General features: G+C 37.5%; 2 protein-coding genes across 4 annotated transcripts in view; both read left to right on the top strand.

The window, feature by feature from the left end:
- The window catches only part of IFRD1 (interferon related developmental regulator 1), a 25598-nt gene continuing 5536 nt past the window's right edge, over positions 1-20062 (top strand). Inside the window, exons 1-9 of one of the 3 annotated variants that reach the window (XM_009243154.4) lie at positions 1-378; positions 5325-5429; positions 5564-5648; positions 6477-6601; positions 8415-8572; positions 11384-11434; positions 11519-11697; positions 11788-11896; positions 17461-17595. In XM_009243154.4, coding sequence (XP_009241429.2) covers positions 285-378; positions 5325-5429; positions 5564-5648; positions 6477-6601; positions 8415-8572; positions 11384-11434; positions 11519-11697; positions 11788-11896; positions 17461-17595 — 1041 coding nt within the window. In that variant the 5' untranslated portion in view covers positions 1-284. Of the gene's footprint in view, positions 379-609; positions 1221-5324; positions 5430-5563; positions 5649-6476; positions 6602-8414; positions 8573-11383; positions 11435-11518; positions 11698-11787; positions 11897-17460; positions 17596-20062 lie in introns of those variants that run through there. The other 2 variants (XM_054559687.2, XM_024249797.3) reach the window with 2 other exon arrangements.
- Positions 83-3159, top strand: LOC129060452 (uncharacterized). Its single transcript, XM_055078601.2, has one exon. The coding sequence runs from the start codon at positions 83-85 to the stop codon at positions 239-241; it is 159 nt and encodes a 52-aa protein (XP_054934576.1). The 3' UTR covers positions 242-3159.

The raw sequence follows: 20062 nt of genomic DNA on the forward strand, positions 1-20062 counted from the left end.
GGGTGACGTCAGGTGGCGGTCTTGCTACTTAAGGCGTCGTGGCCTCCCCTGCCCCGCCTTAGCTCCCGCGCTAGAGAGAAACATGTATCGTTTTCGATCACAGCTTTTCACGGGGATTTCTGCTGTCGCCACCGCCCACTCTTACCCCCGACGCTTCTCGCCTCTGTTGTTAGCCGAAGACTCGCCTCTCAGCCGCCCGCCGCACAGACGCACGAGTAAAAAGTGCAGCTCCATCGGCTGATCCTCGCTAAGCTCCGACTCTGGGCGGCACCGGGCGTCCCACGATGCCGAAGAACAAGAAGCGGAACACTCCCCACCGCGGTGGCAGTGCTGGCGGCGGCGGGTCAGGAGCAGCCGCAGCGACGGCGGCGACAGCAGGTGAGGGGTATCCCCGCCGCCGGCATCCCGGTTGCCGGCCAGGCTGGCGAGTCTCCCATTCTTGGGCACGGTGGGAGTTGTAGTTCTTTCTCTGATGTACACATTTGCGTTTCCAAGGTGCGTGGTTTGGCTACTGAACTACAATTCCCAGCGTACCCTGGGCGCTGCTCCTCGCGCGATTTAGATCTGGCGTGCGAACCGGACTCTTGGGCACCGGCCGTGGGGGCGGGGAGGAACAGGTCCTTGGGCCTGAGAGTGTGTCGGGACAGGGGCTGACCGGGAGCTGGGCGGGAAAGGAACCATTGTCAGAGTTCCTTTCTCGGCGGAGATCTCGCCCGATCTGTTCCCGACCACGGGTGGGGAAGAACGGGGAGTTGAGTCCGTGGCGTCACTGGCCGCCTTTGACACCCCGGCTCCAACATGGGGCTCCTGGGATGCCAAACGTCCGGCGGGTTTGGACGGGCTCTTGCGTCACGCGGCCTGGGCCTTGCGCCGTGGGCCCAGGGTGACGCAGAGGCGCCGGGGAAGCTTTCCGTCTCGCATGTCCCCCTGGCCAGGCGGAGGCGTCGGAGGCGGGAGGATCACTTTCTCCCCCCTAGGTTGTGCTCCTTCCGCTAACTGGCACCTGGAGAAGCCCTGAACCTCTAGCACCTCTGCGACCACCCGAGGCGACCTCCTGCTCACGGGGGAAAGAAACGCGTTCTCCTTTGTGCTGCATTCTATATGTTCTCTGCAGTGAGCCCCAGAGAGGCAGGGTGGTGAGGAGCTTAGGTTGCAGTTGGCTAAAAGTTGAGGTTATTGTGCCCTCGCTACGAAGTTGAAACTTTTCCTGGGTGGGATGGGTAGGTGCTTAACTGAATTTATGGTTTTCTACTTATTATATGGTTAAGAAAAAGGATTCCAATTGGAATTGGAAGGCCCTTCTAGGAGAGACCCCAATAAACACAAATCGAGTATTAAATAACCTGGGTAATATTTTATTTAGAAATTTAAACAGGAGTTAAATATTGGAGTATTCTCCGACGTTATCACACTGGAACTATTAGCCATTAGGTATTTTTGGACACAGTTGTCCCTCTGCCACGGCTGCCACTCAGAATGATATGCCTTTGTTCACAAGAAAAGTAAATATGGGGTTATGTTGTTAAAGGTTATTGGAAACTGGCATTTAAAAAAGCTCAAAAGCTCGTGATCATGTATTAAACATTTAATAATTGACCATAGGGAGGGATTCTTAAAACAGCAATTTTTTACATTTTTTAGGTGCCTCTTTATTTTGAATGCTCTCCATGTTGATGAAATTCATTCTTTATCAAGATGTAAAATATGTAATTAGTTTATTGTGGCCTCTGGTTGCTCTATGTGAATTGAGGATACTTTTTTTTTTTAAGGGAAAGAGGGAGTCTGGCTCTGTCGCCCAGGCTGGAGTGCAGTGTGGTGTGATCATAGCTCACTTCAACCTCTTAACTCCTGGGCTCAAGCAATTCTCCCTCCTCAGCCTCCTGTAGCTACGACTACAGGCATGTGACACCATTCCTGGCTACTTTTTACATTTTTTGTAGAGACAAGGTCTATGTTGGCCAGGCTGGTCACGAGCCCCTCGTCCCCAGGGATCTTCCTGCCTCAGCCTCCCACAATGCTGGGACGGTGCCTGGTCTGAGGATATTTCTTACCACTGTGTTTCAGCTTTTCCTCATCTGAATCAAACATTTGAATTCTTTCTAGAAGATATTTATTTTATTCTTTTACCCTTTTGTTGATGAAATGGAAAAGTTTGAAAGCTAAAGTTTGAAAGTTATAATGATGTTAGTAATGGCCTACATCACGCACCAACCTTTATTCCCATCTAAAGTTTCTGGTCAAGCCTCCTTCCCTCTTTGTGCTTGTAGTACCTATACAGGCCTCTGGTGGCTGTACGGGGATTGCCTTTTAAATTTTGCCTCAGGGCTCATTTGTGACCTTTCATCAGCTTTATTGCTGCTACCTTTTCACTATTTTAGTAGAAAAGATCCATTTCACCACTGAATTTTAGCATATGTAAACAAGTGGAAAATAATTCTTTGATTAATTTGTAGCACAATACATGCTTTGAATATCTTCGGAAGTGTGTGCTAGAACTTGTTAACTGTGGTTACCTCTCAGAAGTGGAGCGGGGGAAAGGTATGGGGGTGAGATTTACTTTTTAAAACTTTAACTTGGTCCCATGTGAATGTTTTACTTGTTTAATAAACAATGAATAAATAATAGTTAAGTAGAAGAGATGGAAAATTACACAAACTTTTGCTTACTTACAAGCCACTTACCTAACTGGTATTTTTAAACGACATCTAAAAGAAATGGGATTCAAATGAGGTCTCCACTATGTAACCAAATTGTCATTACTACTTTAATGAGTTTTCCATTTAAACTCTTTATTTTTTATGTTAGTGGAGAGTTTTAGGAAGCTAATAAAATTGACTTCTTTTATACAGGTATGTCGTAGCACTTAATTTAGAGAATATTTTCAAGAAAGAACAAAACCTTGTTAGTAAGCCCTCTAGAAATAAGTACTTTATGTGCCTAGAGTGCCATCTCTTTCATGGTACTTAGGATCACAGTGTGGGTGAGTTTGACCTAAATATCAGGCATTCATACAGGGTTCTTTTTCTTGATATATATATATATGTGTATTTTTTTTCTTTCCCTCGAATCTTAGAAATCATTAATACTGATGAGTTAAGGGAGCAGAGTAAGAGCTGCATAGGAGGAATACTCTTAGAAATAGGCTATGAAAAAGAAAAACTGTGAATTGACTTGTGAATAAACGTTAATAAAATTAATCAGATGACACTCGTCTATTGCCGTGACTTCAGTCATAAAAACAAGGAAGATAGATCCAGAAATAGAGTGTGATGTCATAGGTCTTTGTTTATTCCTGTCCTAAGCACTCCAAGAAATTTTGAGATTTTGGCTTCATTACTTAATCTTTATGCTTTACTACTTTGTCACCACGCAAGCAAATCTGAAGGCCACTTGCTTGCTGTGTTAATTTAAAAATCTGCTAAATTCTCTGTTTTGATTTTAAAAAAGACAACTCCGTTAAAAAAAAAAAATCCAACCCAACAGTAACAGGCTTAAATTTGGAGCATTAAAAAAAAAACCGTTAAGGTGGTGACATTTGAACATACGAACTTTGATTTTACTGAAAGGGAATTAGGTTCAGAGGTTAATCAGGTGACTCACGGTCACTTTTGGGGCAGAATTTGGGACTTAATTTAACTCAGTGCTGAATTGTAGTTTATGACTTGGCAGTCCTTTTATTGATACAAAATCCCTAAGTGACTGTGTGTTTATTCCTGAAGTTAATGAAGTTTAAAGAAAGATTCTAGTTTTTAAAAAGAAGATTTTATTTTTTTAGTAACAGCATTGGTACTTTTTTTTTTTTTTTGAGACAGAGTTTTACTCTCGTTGCGCAGGCAGGGAGTGCAGTAATGCTATCTCAGCTCACTTCAGTCTGTGCCACCTGGGTTCAAGCAATTCTCTGCCTCAGCCTCCCAATTAGTTGGGGTTACAGGCGCCTGCCACCAGGCCCAGCTAATTTTTGTATTTTTGGTAGAGACTGGGTTTCGCCATGTTGGCCAGGCTGGTCTCCAACTCCTGACCTCAGGTGATCTGCCAGCCTCAGCCTCCCAAAGTGCTGGGATTATATGTGTGAGCCACCGCGCCCGGCCAGCATTGGTACTTTTAAACTCTTGCACATTGTAGAAACTTTCCCTTAAAGGTAGTTTATCTGATAGGCTTTTATATTATATCAAATACCAAAACTTCTACTTTAAGCCTTTTTTGTCTTCTCTCACTTCAAGTTGTCTTTAAAACTACCCTGCCTTAACTCCTTAATTCCCCTTAACATAAGACATGTGTAACCCAAAAACCCATTCACAAGTTCATGTTTGCTAAGTCCAGCCATTCTCATTGGAAAATATATTTGTCTTATTCTTATGATTATCTATGATACAACACTATTTCTGGATCTGTTTTCATTGTCTTCATGATTTGAAATCATGGTCTAGACATAATTATTTCATCTTCATATCAGTTTTTTTTTTTTTTTTGAGACAAGGTCTTGGTCTGTCACCCAGGCTGGAGTGCAGTGGCACTATCTTGGCTCACTGCAACGTCTGCCTCCCAGGCTCAAGCGATTCTTCTGCTTCAGCCTCCCGAGTAGCTGGGACTACAGGCGCGCACCACTACACTGGGCTAATTTTTGTATTCTTAGTAGAGACGGGGTTTCGCCATGTTGGCCAGGCAGGTCTCAAATTCCTGACCTCAGGTGATCTGCCCGCCTCAGCCTCCCAAAGTGCTAGGATTACAGGCGGGAGCCACCGCGCCCACCTTTGTATCAGTTTTTGTGTCGTAAAAAATGAGTGCCTCGGCTGGGCGCAGTGGCTCACACCTGTAATCTCAGCACTTTGGGAGGCCGAAGTGGGTGGATCACGAGGTCAGGAGTTCGAGACCAGCCTGACCAACAAGGTGAAACCCTGTCTCTACTAAAAATACACAAAAAATTTGTCAGGCGCGGTGGTGTGCGCCTGTAATCCCAGCTACTCAGGAGGCTGAGGCAGGAGAATTGCTTGAACCCAGGAGGTGGAGGTTGCAGTGAGCCAAGATTGTGCCACTGCACTGCAGCCAGGGCAACGGGGAGGCTCTGTCTCAAAAAAAAAAAAGAATGCCTCCTGTTAGAGGACTGATGCATATAGTTGATGTATCATTGTTGCTTTGAAATACATATTAAGTGAACTTAGTTTAAGAATATTTAAGTATGTTCACTTGTGATAAAATCTCTTTTTATAAAATGAGTTTGTGGTTTTATTACTGGATTTCTCTTAAGTAAACTTAAAAATTCCAAAGTTAAATGTTTAGGTATATGGCAATAAAATAATTTACCTCTTTCCTCTTTTACCTAATAGGTGGCCAGCATCGAAATGTTCAGCCTTTTAGTGATGAAGATGCATCAATTGAAACAATGAGCCATTGCAGTGGTTATAGCGATCCTTCCAGTTTTGCTGAAGATGGTATGAGTTTTAAATTTAAATTTGCAACTCTAGATAAAATGTTTCAGGTGGAGGAATTCTTGCAGCTAAAGTACACTATTACTCCCTGTTTTTTTTCTTTTAAATTACGATGGCTGTTTTATATTATTTCTTAGGACCAGAAGTCCTTGATGAGGAAGGAACTCAAGAAGACCTAGAGTACAAGTTGAAGGGATTAATTGACCTAACCCTGGATAAGAGGTAGGCAATACTGGAAACTCCATTCTGTGTGATTCCAGACTTGATCTTAGTCAAAAGCTGAGAGAAGTGATTATTCTGTGTGATTCTAATCAGCTACCTTACATGTATATAATTTGTGCGGCTCTCAGATAATAGCAATATATTTTTCCTAAAGGTTAATTTGTTTACTTTGGATGTTTCTTATTCCATTGGACTTTAATGTGGGTAGTAACATGCCATTAGAATTTAGATTGAGTCAGATTAGTCATTGTTCTAGCATAATAGCACATACATAGCTGTATTTGATTATAATAGAAATGAATTTGTTGAATTAAAAGTTAATCTTCAACTAGAAATGATAACGAAACCTTGCTTTTAAGCTGCTTGTCCACTAATGTTATGATATGAAAAAATGTCAAAGCTAGATGTTTTTCTTCACTATAGCTTCAGAACTGACCTTAATAGAATTAAAAAGCCCTGAAGATGCAATTCTAGCACTTTTATCGTTTTAAAAAAAGTGTAAATTTACTTAAATATGTAATCTAGGAAAACAATACATTATAACTATACTTGTACATTCAAACGATAAAATATTATGTAGGCATTTAAAGTTGTGGCTATCAAACCAAGAAAAATGCCATGATATAAAGCAGCCTTAAGTGTTTTGTGTAATAAGGTGAGTCACAGATGGAAATTAAATTATATTATTGACAAACGGTTAGAGCTTGATGAGAATTAGATTTAACAAATCTATACATAGATAAAGTTTAGAAGGAAATAAGATTTAAAAAAGTTATTTATTGTATACTCCAACTGGATCTTCTTTCTCTTACATTGGGTGTTAAATAGTGCGAAGACAAGGCAAGCAGCTCTTGAAGGTATTAAAAATGCACTGGCTTCAAAAATGCTGTATGAATTTATTCTGGAAAGAAGAATGACTTTAACTGATAGCATTGAACGCTGCCTGAAAAAAGGTAATGCCCTTATTTTTGAGTCACAGACGTAGAACTAATAAGGAGTGTGTTATCTTCTTTTCAGTAACATTTAGTAATAGCACTGGAACACTGGCCCACTCTTAAAATATTCTAATAGTCAAGGAGTGCACCATCTTGTTATGGCTCAAAATGAGACTTGTTAGAACTTTGTTTTTGTTTTACGTAAACCAAAAAAAATAGCTTGAAACTAAGAAGGATTAGGGTAGATTGTTGTCATCCTTTTTTGTATCAGAAGAGGTGATGGTCATTCTCTTGTTATACCAGAAAAGCTTGAAAGTATGTGTCAGACATCTAGCTCATTTTCCCTTGCACTTATATAAAACATTGATTGTACCTGTAAATTACATCATTTTCAGGATATCCCTTGGAATACTTGAATTCTAGAACTTTGTAATAGAATTTCTGGAATTCAAATTGTTACAGTGATAGAACTTTTAAGACCAAAGAGAGATCTTAAAGATAATTTTATCAGACCTTAAAGTCCAGTGTTACCAGGCTTACTAGATTTAGGAACCACCAAATTTAAAAAGACTTGTGACTCGGCATGGTGGTTCACATCTGTAATTGTGGCACTTTGGGAGACCGAGGTGGGAGGATTGCTGGAAGCCAGGAGTTGGAGACCACCTGGGCAACAAAGCAATACTTGATTTCTATTATAACAAACAAAACAAAACGAGATTTGGTGTCTGCCAACTTATTCAGCCAAGTAAGAACATTATGAAAATAATTATCCTCCACTATCATTATTTTATTAGCAAAATATTGTAGCACCAAAAATGTAGAAATGTACTTTTAAAAAATTGAATGAACTAAGCTTTATATCCTTATTTTTCTCATTTTACCTGAGAGTAAAAATTTTGTTGTAAGTGAAACCTTTGATCAAATTCACCTCTTCCATTGAATAGAATAAAGAAAGGCCTAGGAAAACTGAGGTGGGTCTAAGCTGATATATCTTGTTATTGGTATAGTTGATAGCAGACCCAACTTTTTAAAGATAACACAATGGCTCTATTAAAGGTGTTTTACTTTCAAACTATATGCTATAATGGTTGTTGGACTAGATGACCTTTAAATATTCCATTTTAGTTTGCATATTTTTTACATTTTTAATTTATCAGGTAATAATTTAAGCTCAGTATTTGCCCCACACTTGTGGTGTATACAGTTCTCAAGAGTTAATTTATATGTACCTTTATATAAATGTATTTTTTGCACCGCTGCATTCCAGCTTGGGCGACAGAGTGAGACCCTGTCTCAAAAAAAAATAAAATAAAAAAAGTTAATAAATGTATTTTTTATGGTTTTAAAGAGTTATTTTTAATCCTGTATTTATTTAAAAAAATGTTGGTGGGGAAACCCTGAAGGGTTGCCTGATGGACTGTGTACATCTGAAATGCTTAGGAGATTAATTCAAGGGCAATTTGAGCACTGTTTATATGAGTACATTAAGGAGTTTGAAGACAGAAATTGGCTTGAAACACATTTAGTTGAACTGTTAAAATAATCCCTTAAGATAGATACCAATCTCCATTTTACAGATGAGGAATTCTATTTAGAGAATAAGAGTAATTAATCGATGATCATTTGGCTAATAAGTGGGATCTAGGATTTGAGTGAGATCTGTTTCTATAGTTTGAGCTCTTTAGCCTAAGTTTGTAACTTACATCAAAGCCTGGAGCATGGGGTTTCAAAAATGGTAAATGCTATTTTGTCATTGATCAAATTTGGGAAATAACTGTCTTAGTAAGATACTGAAAAGACTATCGTGATTGCATCTTGGCTGCTTTTATAGGTAAGAGTGATGAGCAACGTGCAGCCGCAGCATTAGCATCTGTTCTTTGTATTCAGCTGGGCCCTGGAATTGAAAGTGAAGAGATTTTGAAAACTCTTGGACCAGTCCTAAAGAAAATCATTTGTGATGGGTCAGCTAGTATCCAGGCTAGGCAAACTGTAAGTATAAGATATTTACATTTATAGATCTGTCTATTAATGACACCCAGACGTGGTGCGCCTGTAGTACTGTACCGGCTACTCAAGAGGCTGAGGCAAGAGAGAGGATCTTGTAAGTCCAGGAGTTCGAGGCAGCGGTGAGCTATAATCATGCCACTGAACTGTAGCCTGGGAGACAAAGCCACGCACTGTATTTTAACAACAACAAAAAAAGATAATTCTATATTTATGGATTTGGGTAGACATAGGAAACTCTGAAATTCTAACTTGTGAAAGTCTTCTAATTTTGGGGTTTGAGAAAGCTTTCATTCTCTAATTGTTGGATGTTTACCTCTTGTAACACTTGACTTTAGATTTTAGGTTTTGGGGGTTTTATTTTTTCTTTTTGGTGCGGTAATAAGTGATATAAGTGATCATATGGAGATGTTTTACTGTGTCACAGAAAACAGAAGACACTGAGGTGGTCTTAGTGGATTTGGAAAAGTAACGTGATCCTAAGCTGTTTTTTTAAACAAGTGAATCAGTTTAAGCTTGAAACATTTTAATACTTTTAATATTGATTATCCAAATCAGCTTCCTTGTTAGTATTACTTAAGGTAAGTAACATTAATCTTTGTCTAAGTAGCTTGGTAAACATTTATTTCTTCTTCTTATCATCACCACCCAATGCAAATTGGCAGGAACCCCAGGCCTCCATTGCAGCTCGGCCTACCTCTAGGTTCTCTCCATATGGCAGCCAGGGTAGCTAGGTGACAGACTTAGCCAGAGCACATCACTTTTGCATCTAGTTCCTTGGCTTACCAGCCACCTGGAGGCTGGGAATAGTCTAGCTGTTTGCCCTGGAGGCAAAGAAATTGGAGTTTGGCAACTTCATAGTAATCTCCGTGCCCTCCAGTAGTTAGTAATTCTGAAGTATTTAATTAGCCTTTGCTACTTAACTTTTTCTTTTCTTCTCTTTGGGTGAATATGTGCAGCTTTTAAATCATGTGGAACTATGGGTATAATTTCGTACTAGAATGACAGAAAACACTCTGCTGGGTAGATTTTTGGAGCAGTCACTTAATTTTGATTGTATGTAAGTTTTTTGGTCATTTAAAGACATTTTTTTTCCATACTTCCGAGTTGCTGTGAATTTTTAAAAAACCTCAGCCTCCCCGTTTAGCAGATGGAATCCATATTAAATTGAGGCAGTCCTAGGGTTTTTTTTTTTTTTTTTTTTGGCAGGGTCTCACTCTGTTACCCAGGCTGGAGTACAGTAGCATAATCATGGCTCACTGCAGCCTCCACCTCCTGGGCTCGGTTATCCTCCTGCCTTAGCCTCCTGAGTAGCTGGGACTATAGGCCTGTGCCACCATGTCTGGCTCACTTTTAATATTTTGTAGAGATGGGTCTTGCTGTATTGCCCAGGCTGGCCTTGAGCTCCTGGGCTCAAGTGATCCTCCTGCCTTGGTCTCTCAAAAGTGTTGAGATTATGGGTGTGAGCCACCGCACCCAGCCAGTCCTAGTTTTTTAATTGGCTGTTTTTCTTAGAGTCATCAAAAGGAACGATGTAGCCTTGCTTCTGCTGCTTGCTTAGCAGAAGGGATTATGGATTGAAAATTTCCTTTAATGCTTAGGCTACTTTTAGATTTTAACAGTGTCCAATTTTTACTAGGATGATAAAATGAAAATAAAGTAGTGATACCAAGCAGATTAATATCACAGATATCCTCATAGTACTGGAACAGAACTGGCTAAAACCTGGGCCTGATACCAATGGTGACTTTAAAGACTTAAAGCTTTAATAATGCCTAGAACAACATGAGGGAATTTTAGTGACAAAATGTGGAGAAAGGGGAAGTGGAGAATAATAAAATCTCTGATTACAAATTCTATTTTTATATGGATTAATTTGTTAGAACAAATGTTCTGAGAATTGAAGGCTTGTGTTTATGTTGCAAGTAGATGGCTTGTGTAAGTGTTGTGTTCTCAGTATGTTTTATTCGATAAGCTTTACCTTTGTAATCATATAGTATACTCACTTTTGTTTAGCCCTTCCCCTCCCCAAACAAAAGGCAATTATACGATTCCCAGCCTCTTTTCAGCATAATCCAGAATAAGTGAAATCTGAGTTAATGGGATTAATTAATTAATTAGGTGGTAAGTTTGAAGACAATTATTTACATTTTATGAAATTTCTGCTCCTGTGTGCTTATTTCTTGGAAGCTGATTTCTTTTAGAAGTTTTCATAGTAGAGTCTTCATAAGAACAAAAGAGTATAGTTTTAACAGCTTAAAAACCAATGGAATTGTAATGTGTTTTAAAGGCTTTTTGATAGAGGGTAGGCTTCTTTATCTCATATGTCTAAGCTTTCTATCTTTGAATTACAGTTGAAGTTTAATGATCTAGTAAGCACCTGTAAAGCATACAGAAAGGAAACAAGGGGATAGTTCACCCTTTCAGAATGCTTTACTGACATAGATTCATAAAAATAATTCAATAATTTAAATAATAGATTATGGAACTGCAATTGTTTGAGAAATTATGTAATTCTTTTGCATGCTTTTGATTTTATGGATCAATAAAAGAAGACTGAAGAGGAACAGAATCACTTTGTTAAAGTCATGCTGTGAATTTAGTAGCAGAGCTTGAGCTGAAACGCACTTCCTTTGATCTTAGTTCAATATTCTTTCTCTCCTCACCTCTCTTATATATAATGCTTGGGACCTAATATATTATGCTGCTGAGAACATTTTCATGTTGAATTATAAAAGCAGGAAGATGTAGAATTAATAAGAAAATCATTAATGTCTATATATATTTTTTTTTTAGTGTGCAACTTGCTTTGGTGTTTGCTGTTTTATTGCCACAGATGACATTACTGTAAGTAAAAAACCTTTGATTCTAGTTATCTGCAGTTATTTCTAATTTAAGATGGTTATCTTACTTCATATTCTTATGCATTAGGAACTATACTCAACTCTGGAATGTTTGGAAAATATCTTCACTAAATCCTATCTCAAAGAGAAAGACACTACTGTTATTTGCAGCACCCCTAATACAGTGCTTCATATCAGCTCTCTTCTTGCATGGACACTACTGCTGACCATATGCCCAATCAATGAAGTGAAGAAAAAGCTTGAGATGTATGTATTTTTAGTTTCATATTTTATAAAAGCAACATTTAGTGGACATAATTGGTTGTATTCACATAGTAATGACTAACTATTTTTTAGGCATTTCCATAAGCTTCCAAGCCTCCTCTCTTGTGATGATGTAAACATGAGAATAGCTGCTGGTGAATCTTTGGCACTTCTGTTTGAATTGGCCAGAGGAATAGAGAGTGTAAGTATCTAACTGGCAGAGGAAAAAGCTTGTGTCACAAGGCCCATTGTTCCATCATTACCTTGCAATTGAGAATTGGGCAATAACTTTGGAACATGGCCAGCTTGAGAACCCAGTGATTTATTTCCCTACTTCTTGGCAGTGGTGGTATAATACTTTAGAGAGCAGAAACCAGTAGGGGTTGGTACAGCAATGTGTGACTGTGGTTCATGATACTTAATTTTTGCTATCTATAGAAGTGAAGTTTAGGGATCCTCATGGAGAGAGTTTTGTCTAGTATAATCTTTATGAAACTGCTTGGATTTCTCAGATACCCAGTACATCAAGCTAATGAAGGCATGTGATGCTTCATAATTAATATCAAACAAATGAATAAAATATTAAGTCAGCATAGGTTTGGGATGAGATGGGTTCAGTAACTTCTCTAAGCCAAAGATGGAAATAAACACTCTCATTAGACTGGGACATGTGCTTTGCAGTTACCCATTCACTTGTCCACTCACGGATGTTAGTTACCGTGGCTTGGCTCTCGAAGGGATTTGAGTTTGTGATAGTTTGATCAGTCGACCCAATTTGCTTTGTACCTGTTTTTGGTTTAGCACTTACCGTCTTATGTTCCAGGAAATCCTTTATTTTGGGCAAACTCGGTCATTTGGTAACCCTAATTTGTCATCTCTATTTTAAGGAATGCGTCAAATCTTACCATTGGAAGGGAGAATGTATTCTTAAGATATGTGATTCAGATACTGTGCTGATATTTAGAAATGAGGAGCAGGTTTGACTGCCTTCACACTGAATCTGTGAAGGATCCAATAAGAAAACTCAAATATATGGGAAATGGGTGACTAAATAGTAGATATCATTGCCAACCTTGAATTACTTACTAAATGCTTTTTAATTTAAGGAGAAAGAATATATTTTCATTCTGAAACTTTTTTGCATTTAAAGAAGTTATTTAACAGTGAACAGTTCCAAACAGGATTAATACAGTTCTGCCATGTATAGTCATTCATATTCCATTCTAGGCCTGTATTGAAGAAAGTTTACAGTCTTAAAATTTTTATGTGTGAAGTGGCTCTCTCCAACTCCCCTACACTCCTTTTGTTTGAGGGATAGTAGGTAGGAATGGAAAGTAAGTTAATGTTGTCAGTAGCTAATAATTCTCCTTATGTAAGAAATTGGACTCAAATTTAACAATCAATTTAATTTTATTGAGCTAGTTAATAGCTTCTTAACCTCAACGCATGGAAACCAGATGTCCCAATTTTTAATCTTACATTCCTCTACTGGCCAGAAATGGCAGTTTCTTTTCTTTTTTTTCCTTGGAAATGCATTTTTAAAATGCAGTCATAATGCAGTTTAAATTATACATGTTGAATTTGTTTAAGTTTGTATAAACATATATAGATATATGCATACATACATATATATGTATATATACACACCCCCCCCACATATCTTTTCTCCAACTTAATAAATTACACAGGATAGCCAGGAGAACTCATCTAGACATATTTCATTTGACTTGAATTTTTATCCAAGGACAAAAATGAACTGGGTTACAAAACAGAACCTAGTGTTTTTATTTGCTTTTTTTTTTTTTTTTTTAATTTTTTATATGTGGGTGCTGGTTGGGGGATAGTTATAGGGTGTTCAATAATTAAATCCAGGGCATTAGTGAAATACATAGACAGATTTAAAATAGGGTTCATACAGCAAATGAGTTTTGAATTATTCAAGGCTTTTTGCTAACTTACTTTCTGATGTTATTAACTTTGAAATCTAGTGATGTGATGAATTCTGCCTGAGAGACTTAGAAAAAAAACTTACGAAGAGCTAACTTTTAGGTTGAATTTTAATGAATGAGTTGGTTAAATAATAATAATAACTGTGTTCAAAGTTGAAATTAGTAATTATTACTCTTTTATGAGAGTTCTAGGTTAATGGATGTTTGCCATATAACCAATTAGATAATAGTAGACTCTGGAGCTGTTCTGCCTACCTTCAGATCTCTTTCTCTCTTACTAGTTGGATAATATTGGGCAACTTCTCTATGCCTCAGTGTCCTTATCATTAAAATGGATAAATTATTAGTCACAACCTCATAGAGTTTTTGAGAACACATGATAGGTACAGTGTAAGTGTTAGCTGTTACTTGGAATGTTGGTTGAATTGAGTATTGCGTTTGGCAGTAGTCTACTAGTGGCCTTTTAGGAACTGTAGAGTAACTTAATATAAGACATTATTTGGTGGGCAGAATTAAGATCTTGGGAGCCATTGCTGGTGCAATCCCCACTTGGGAAAATTTAACAAAATATAGTTAGACCTTTTCCAGGTCTCACCCATTCCATTCCCCAGCTGAGTGGACAGGGGAAGTGCTACAGCACAGCGTGAAAAAAGATAATCAAAGACCAAATATACTCCTTGGAGCCAAATCTGAAATCACCTAGATTTTATACTTCAGAAGCAGCAACTTAGCATTCTTCTTGTTTTTTTGCCCTTGTTTGTATAATAACTGACCCTGTGTAAAAATATCTCCATACCTTGACAAAGATATTCTGCCTTGATTATCAGGAATTGAAATAAATAAGTCTTTTTAAAGACAGGGTCTCACTCTGTTGCCCAGGCTGGAGTGCAGTGGCAAGATCATACCTCACTGCAGCCTCAGAGTACTGGCCTCAAGCAATCCTCCCTCCTCCTTCCAAAGTGTTGGGATTATAGATACAGAGCCACTGCATCTGGCCTCAAGTTTTATTTTAATATTAGGCTTTTGTATGATTTTTATTTCTTAATACTTAGCTATCCAAGACCCAGCTTATTTTGTTTATAATGAGTGTTCCAGTGACTTGTGTATAGAAATAATAGTTTGGGGAATGGTTAGTTTTTGTGACCTTAAGCATCTCACCCTGTCTGCCTAAACTTTTCTGAAAATTTTCTTTGGTTTCATTTCATCCTAATTCCATTCAACTTTTGAAACCATTTAATTGGTAACTGTTATTTTGCTATGAAATAATTATCTTCAGCTGACCAGTTTGTTGTATTTATATTGTGTTAGATTCTGTTGTATTTATATTCTGTTAGATTCAAACAGGCTGTTCATAACAGTAAGATCTATAACTTAATGGATGTTTATGTCCTGTGTTTTATATATTTCTAATAGTTCATTTCCCTATAAAAAACCTATGAGATGTGGGTGGTAATAACTGTTACATAAGAGGAGCCTGAGACAGATTGCTAATGTAGTTCTGTCTGAGGTTGTATAGATCTACATGGGGGGTGCTTGTGATTCAAACCTAGATGTTCTGACTGCAAAACCTATGTCTTAAATATGATATTAAACTGCCTCATACAGTTGTGATTGCTGCACAGATTTTTTTTAAAAATGTGAGTTCTATATACCTCCAAGTCTAGAATATTGATAAAATAGTTAATGCTTCAGAATTTATTGGGGAATTTATTGTCTTTTTAATGCTTACAACCATTGTTTGAAAGGTTGGGTATTATCTTTTTTTCAGATGATAAGATAGATTTATAATTTATAGAACTTGGTGTGGAGAGTAGTAGATTTGTGATTCTGATCTAGGACTTTTGACCTTGTTGTGTAGTAATGACTGCTGGTTTTTTTTATTATTATAAGAGTATATTAAGATATTTATTTATTTCTCTGGGAGCTCATTTCTTATTTGTCCCAGAGTGGTACAGCTCTATTATATAATTATCCTGAACTCCTATTAATAGGCTTTTAGAAGCTGTTTATGGACTGTTTTTTGTTACGTGTTAGATTTTATTTTCTTCCTTCCTTTTTTTGTGTTTTTAATGACTCTATAGAGTCTTTTTTCTAAAATACTTAGCATTTAATTTTTCAAGTTTTAATAGGATATTGAATTTGGTGATTCACAAACTAAACTTGATTGGGTTTTATCCATTGCTAAGATTATATTACAGTGGAGTTTTTCAATCTCAGCACACACTGTTGATATTTTGGGCTGGATTATATTTTGTTATTGTAGGGGTGGGGCCTGTCTTGTGCATTGAAAGATACTTTGCAGCATCCTTGGCTTCTCCTCACTAGGTGCCGATAGCACCCCCTTCTCCTAGTTGTGACAACCAAAAATGTCTCAGACATAGTCAAATGTTCAATGGGAGGTAAGATCATCCCCAGTTGATAATCACTGGCAGTGATTCTCACTTCTTAGAACAAATTAAAATAATGTATAGAATTTTCTTAAATTTTGATTTATTCTTCTATACAAATTAAAAAACCCTTTACATATACATATATACACACATATATATATTTAAAATACTGTAAAAGAACAAGTAGCCAATAAAATGAGTAGGAGACTGCTAGTCCCTGAAATGTACTTGTTTTTTTTTTTTTTTTTTTTACTTGTTTTTTATAAATAAAATTATTCCCATCTTGTTATGATGCAATCTGATTCATTGGAATTTAAACACAGTTTGGTCTATTTTAATACCCACTTTGCATCTTATTAATAATGGGTGTTGTCTCTAACTTAGATATAGGAGGTTGAATTGGAACATTTGAAGAAAACATTTGTTGGAATAGTTAAGAATATGTAATTGGAAATATGACAAGAAGATATTTATGTACTTAAAAGCTAGAATATCTGTCACATTAATTTCAAGCTTATTTTCCACCAGTGTAATAATCCTTTTCATTTTAGACATTAAAAGAAACCAAGAAGGCCTAGAAGAGCTGTTATTTTAATATAATAAGTTAAATGATTCTTAACCTCTAATACAATAAATGTTAAACATGTATGAATAAACTAGAACTGGAGATTGCCCATCTCCTGGTTTCTTAGTAAAAAGTGTCTGTTCTAGTTTTGATCAGCTAAATAAGTTTGACTCATTTTTTAGTTTTTAGTGTGGTTGTAAAATGGAGTTAGGAAATAAAAACACCACAAATAAAGAGACTTCTTAAATGCATAGCCACGTTAACTGTGACAAGGAAGCCCATAATCTGCTTAAGGTCACAGCAAATTTCAATACATTTTTCGGCTGTCCCCCAAAAGGGATTAAAACTTGTTCTTGCCTTAAATAATTTAATCACCTGAATTATGTGCTTTATTGCTTATTTGAAATATGGCAGTAAATTAGAAAGTAGGTGCTTTAAAAGCACTACTAGTAGCTTTATGCCTTTGGGATAAGAATAATTGGAAGTCTGTGAATGTTTGGTTTGGGGACTGGGGAGCCAAGGGTAGAAGCTATATTGGTATATCTGTCTCTCACTGAACTTTGAAATCCCAGTAATGTCTTACGTATGGTGGGAACACAAGAAATATTTGTTGGATGCGTTTACTTGGAAGGGAAGTGTTAATTGTTTTGCTGTAGTACATCATCTTGTAGTCAGCATTTCTGGGTTCGATTTTTGCATGAAAATATGTGTTTATGTGTGCCTAGTCCCTAAATACCATGAAGATTTACATTGCCTTATGCAACTGGATATTTTCCAAAGGTAGACTGTTCTTTGTTAGCTCTATATGAGGTCAGAAAAGAAAAACAATAATAAAGGAAACAAAATTACTTTTCTTGACCAGGACTTTTTTTATGAAGACATGGAGTCCTTGACGCAGATGCTTAGGGCCTTGGCAACAGATGGAAATAAACACCGGGCCAAAGTAGACAAGAGAAAGCAGCGGTCAGTTTTCAGAGATGTCCTGAGGGCAGTGGAGGTAGGCTTCTTAAATGCTGTAATAGCTTCTCATTTTGAAATTGGATCGTTTCAGACTAAACTTGACAATTGGACCATTTTGTTGATTGAATTTCACCTTTGAAAATAATTTCTCATTTTACGACCTAGCAGGTCTTTAACAATATAAGTGAAGACTTTTTTTATTTTATTTTTCAAACAAAGGAAAATTAATGCTGGTGTATAAAGATACTTTAGTTTTTTTTCTTTTAAATAAAAAGACCCATAGTGATAGAAATGTCTTTGACCTTGGCATTTTTGTCATCATTTAAACCATGGTGCTTATCATATACATTCTTAGTGTACAGTGTTTTTTGTGAATTTAATAAGTTATTGCCTACCCCTTAGACTCCAACCCAGCTTGATTGTCATTTATTTATTTATTTGACATGGAGTCTCGCTGTGTTGCCCAGGCTGGAGTGCAGTGGCACGATCTCGGCTCACTGCAACCTCCACCTCCTGGGTTCAAGTAATTCTTTGCCTCAGCCTCCTGAGTAGCTGGGATTACAGGTGCCCACCACGAGGCCTGGCTAATTTTTTGTATTTTTAGTAGAGACAGGGTTTCACCATCTTGGCCAGGCTGGTCTTGAACTCCTGACCTCATGATCCACCTGCATCGGCCTTCCAAAGTGCTGGGATTACAGGCGTGAGCCACCGTGCCAGAGATCTTCGTGATCTTTCTAGGAAAGCTGGAGGCTAAAAACCGAAATAACAAAACCCAGCATTTTAACAAGGCCACTTAAAATCATTATCTGATGCTTGAATTTCTTCTGTAATCCTCAAACCTGTTTCAATCTATATGGCAAATAAATTGGTTTAGAATGCATGGCTAAAATGAACTATAGGACAAAAGATATCTCACTGGAGAAAACTGAAAACTTTAATAATTGTTTTTGGTCGGCCAGGTAAATATTTCTTGGATTTGAAGGGTGTGTTTCTTAGATTATTGCTATCTGATACAGCAGTTATTTTAAGAATATCATCAAAATGTCATTCAACTTGATGTGTGTGTGAAAATTTAAAATGAGAATTTAAACTGGAGATGGTGAGACCCCACCCCAGATCTAGTTTTAATATGTTCCAGTGAATTCTTATATGTACCCTACTTTCTTAATTTTAATCTATTTTTAGAAAAGTAAAATCTAGGATACAAATTAGATCCTTTGGGATCTAAATACTTTTGGTTAATGCTGACTCTTATCACATTATAGTAGTATTTTATATTTACTCTGGATTTTATAGTCTAAAAAACAAAAAAACCCCTAACTAGAGCAAATATCAATATTAAGAATTAAAAATTAGTCTTATAATTAGTGTGGCAGTATCTCTAAAGTAAGCCATTTTCTTTAAGTAACTATAAACTATTCCTATATTTAGATTTTTTTTTGAGTTACTGTAGTCTCCAAAGATATAATGACATGTCCTAGATTTTCTGGATGGACCTGATTTCAAGTTTTCTGCCCTGATGGATCCCCTTTGAGTAGTAGATTGTAAGGGTCTCTACTGGCCCTCAAACCGGGCCAGCCATAGCACTCAGTACTGATTATTCAGAGGAAGACACAAGTGACATTTCAGCTTACGCCAGTATTAACAGCCCCTTGTTGTGTATTCCTCAGGCACTGTTAAATGGAAGCCATTCCTATCCCACAGTGATCTACCCGCCCACCTTCTTTTCTTCATCTCAGGATCTCCCTTGTCCCTCCAGCCTCTGCTTCAGTGCATGTGCCAGAGAAAGGCCTGTTCTCAGGGCTTTGCTAGGAGTTGTTTCTCTTTTTTTTTCACTGGAACCTGGCTTTTTCTGGAGCACCCAGCTTCTCAGATGGGTCTTTTAAATGAAGGTTGCTCAACTGCCACAAAGGATATGTAAACATCTTAGGTGTGGTAGTGGCTGCCACACCATTTCTTTTTATTTAAAACCTTTCTTGAGGCTCATAGATTCCTCAAATCAGCAAGCACTTAATGTTTTAGGTGTTTTGCTATGCAGTTTTCTTATTTCATTATACCTCTTAAGCAATAGAATAGTCTCCTTTTGAAGGAGAAATGGGGACCAAGGAATAAAGAATAGTTAAGTAGCAGAGCTGAAATTTGAACCCACTGTTCTGTGCTCTTTGAGCATGGCCAAATCCTATATACAGATAGGTCAAGTGAGAGAGTAACATTTCACTTAGGTCTGTCTATTAGGTCCTTGGTGACCTTTATAAGAGCAGCTTCAGTGGAGTGATGAGGGAAAAGCCACATTGAAGTGGATTGAAAAGTGAGAAGTGATTAAGTGAAGATGGTATGCCTTGACTATTTTAAAAACCTTGGCTGTAATGGGAAGGGGAAGAGAGTTGATAGCTGGAATGTAGTGCCAGATTGCGGGAAGGTTTGTTGTTTTGTTTTGTTCTGGATACTAGAGACAGTTTATGGAGAAGGAACCCGTGGAGAAAGGAGCATCTGAAAATGTTGTC

This window comes from Pongo abelii, chromosome 6 (assembly GCF_028885655.2).
Source record: "Pongo abelii isolate AG06213 chromosome 6, NHGRI_mPonAbe1-v2.0_pri, whole genome shotgun sequence".
Lineage (NCBI taxonomy): Eukaryota > Metazoa > Chordata > Mammalia > Primates > Hominidae > Pongo > Pongo abelii.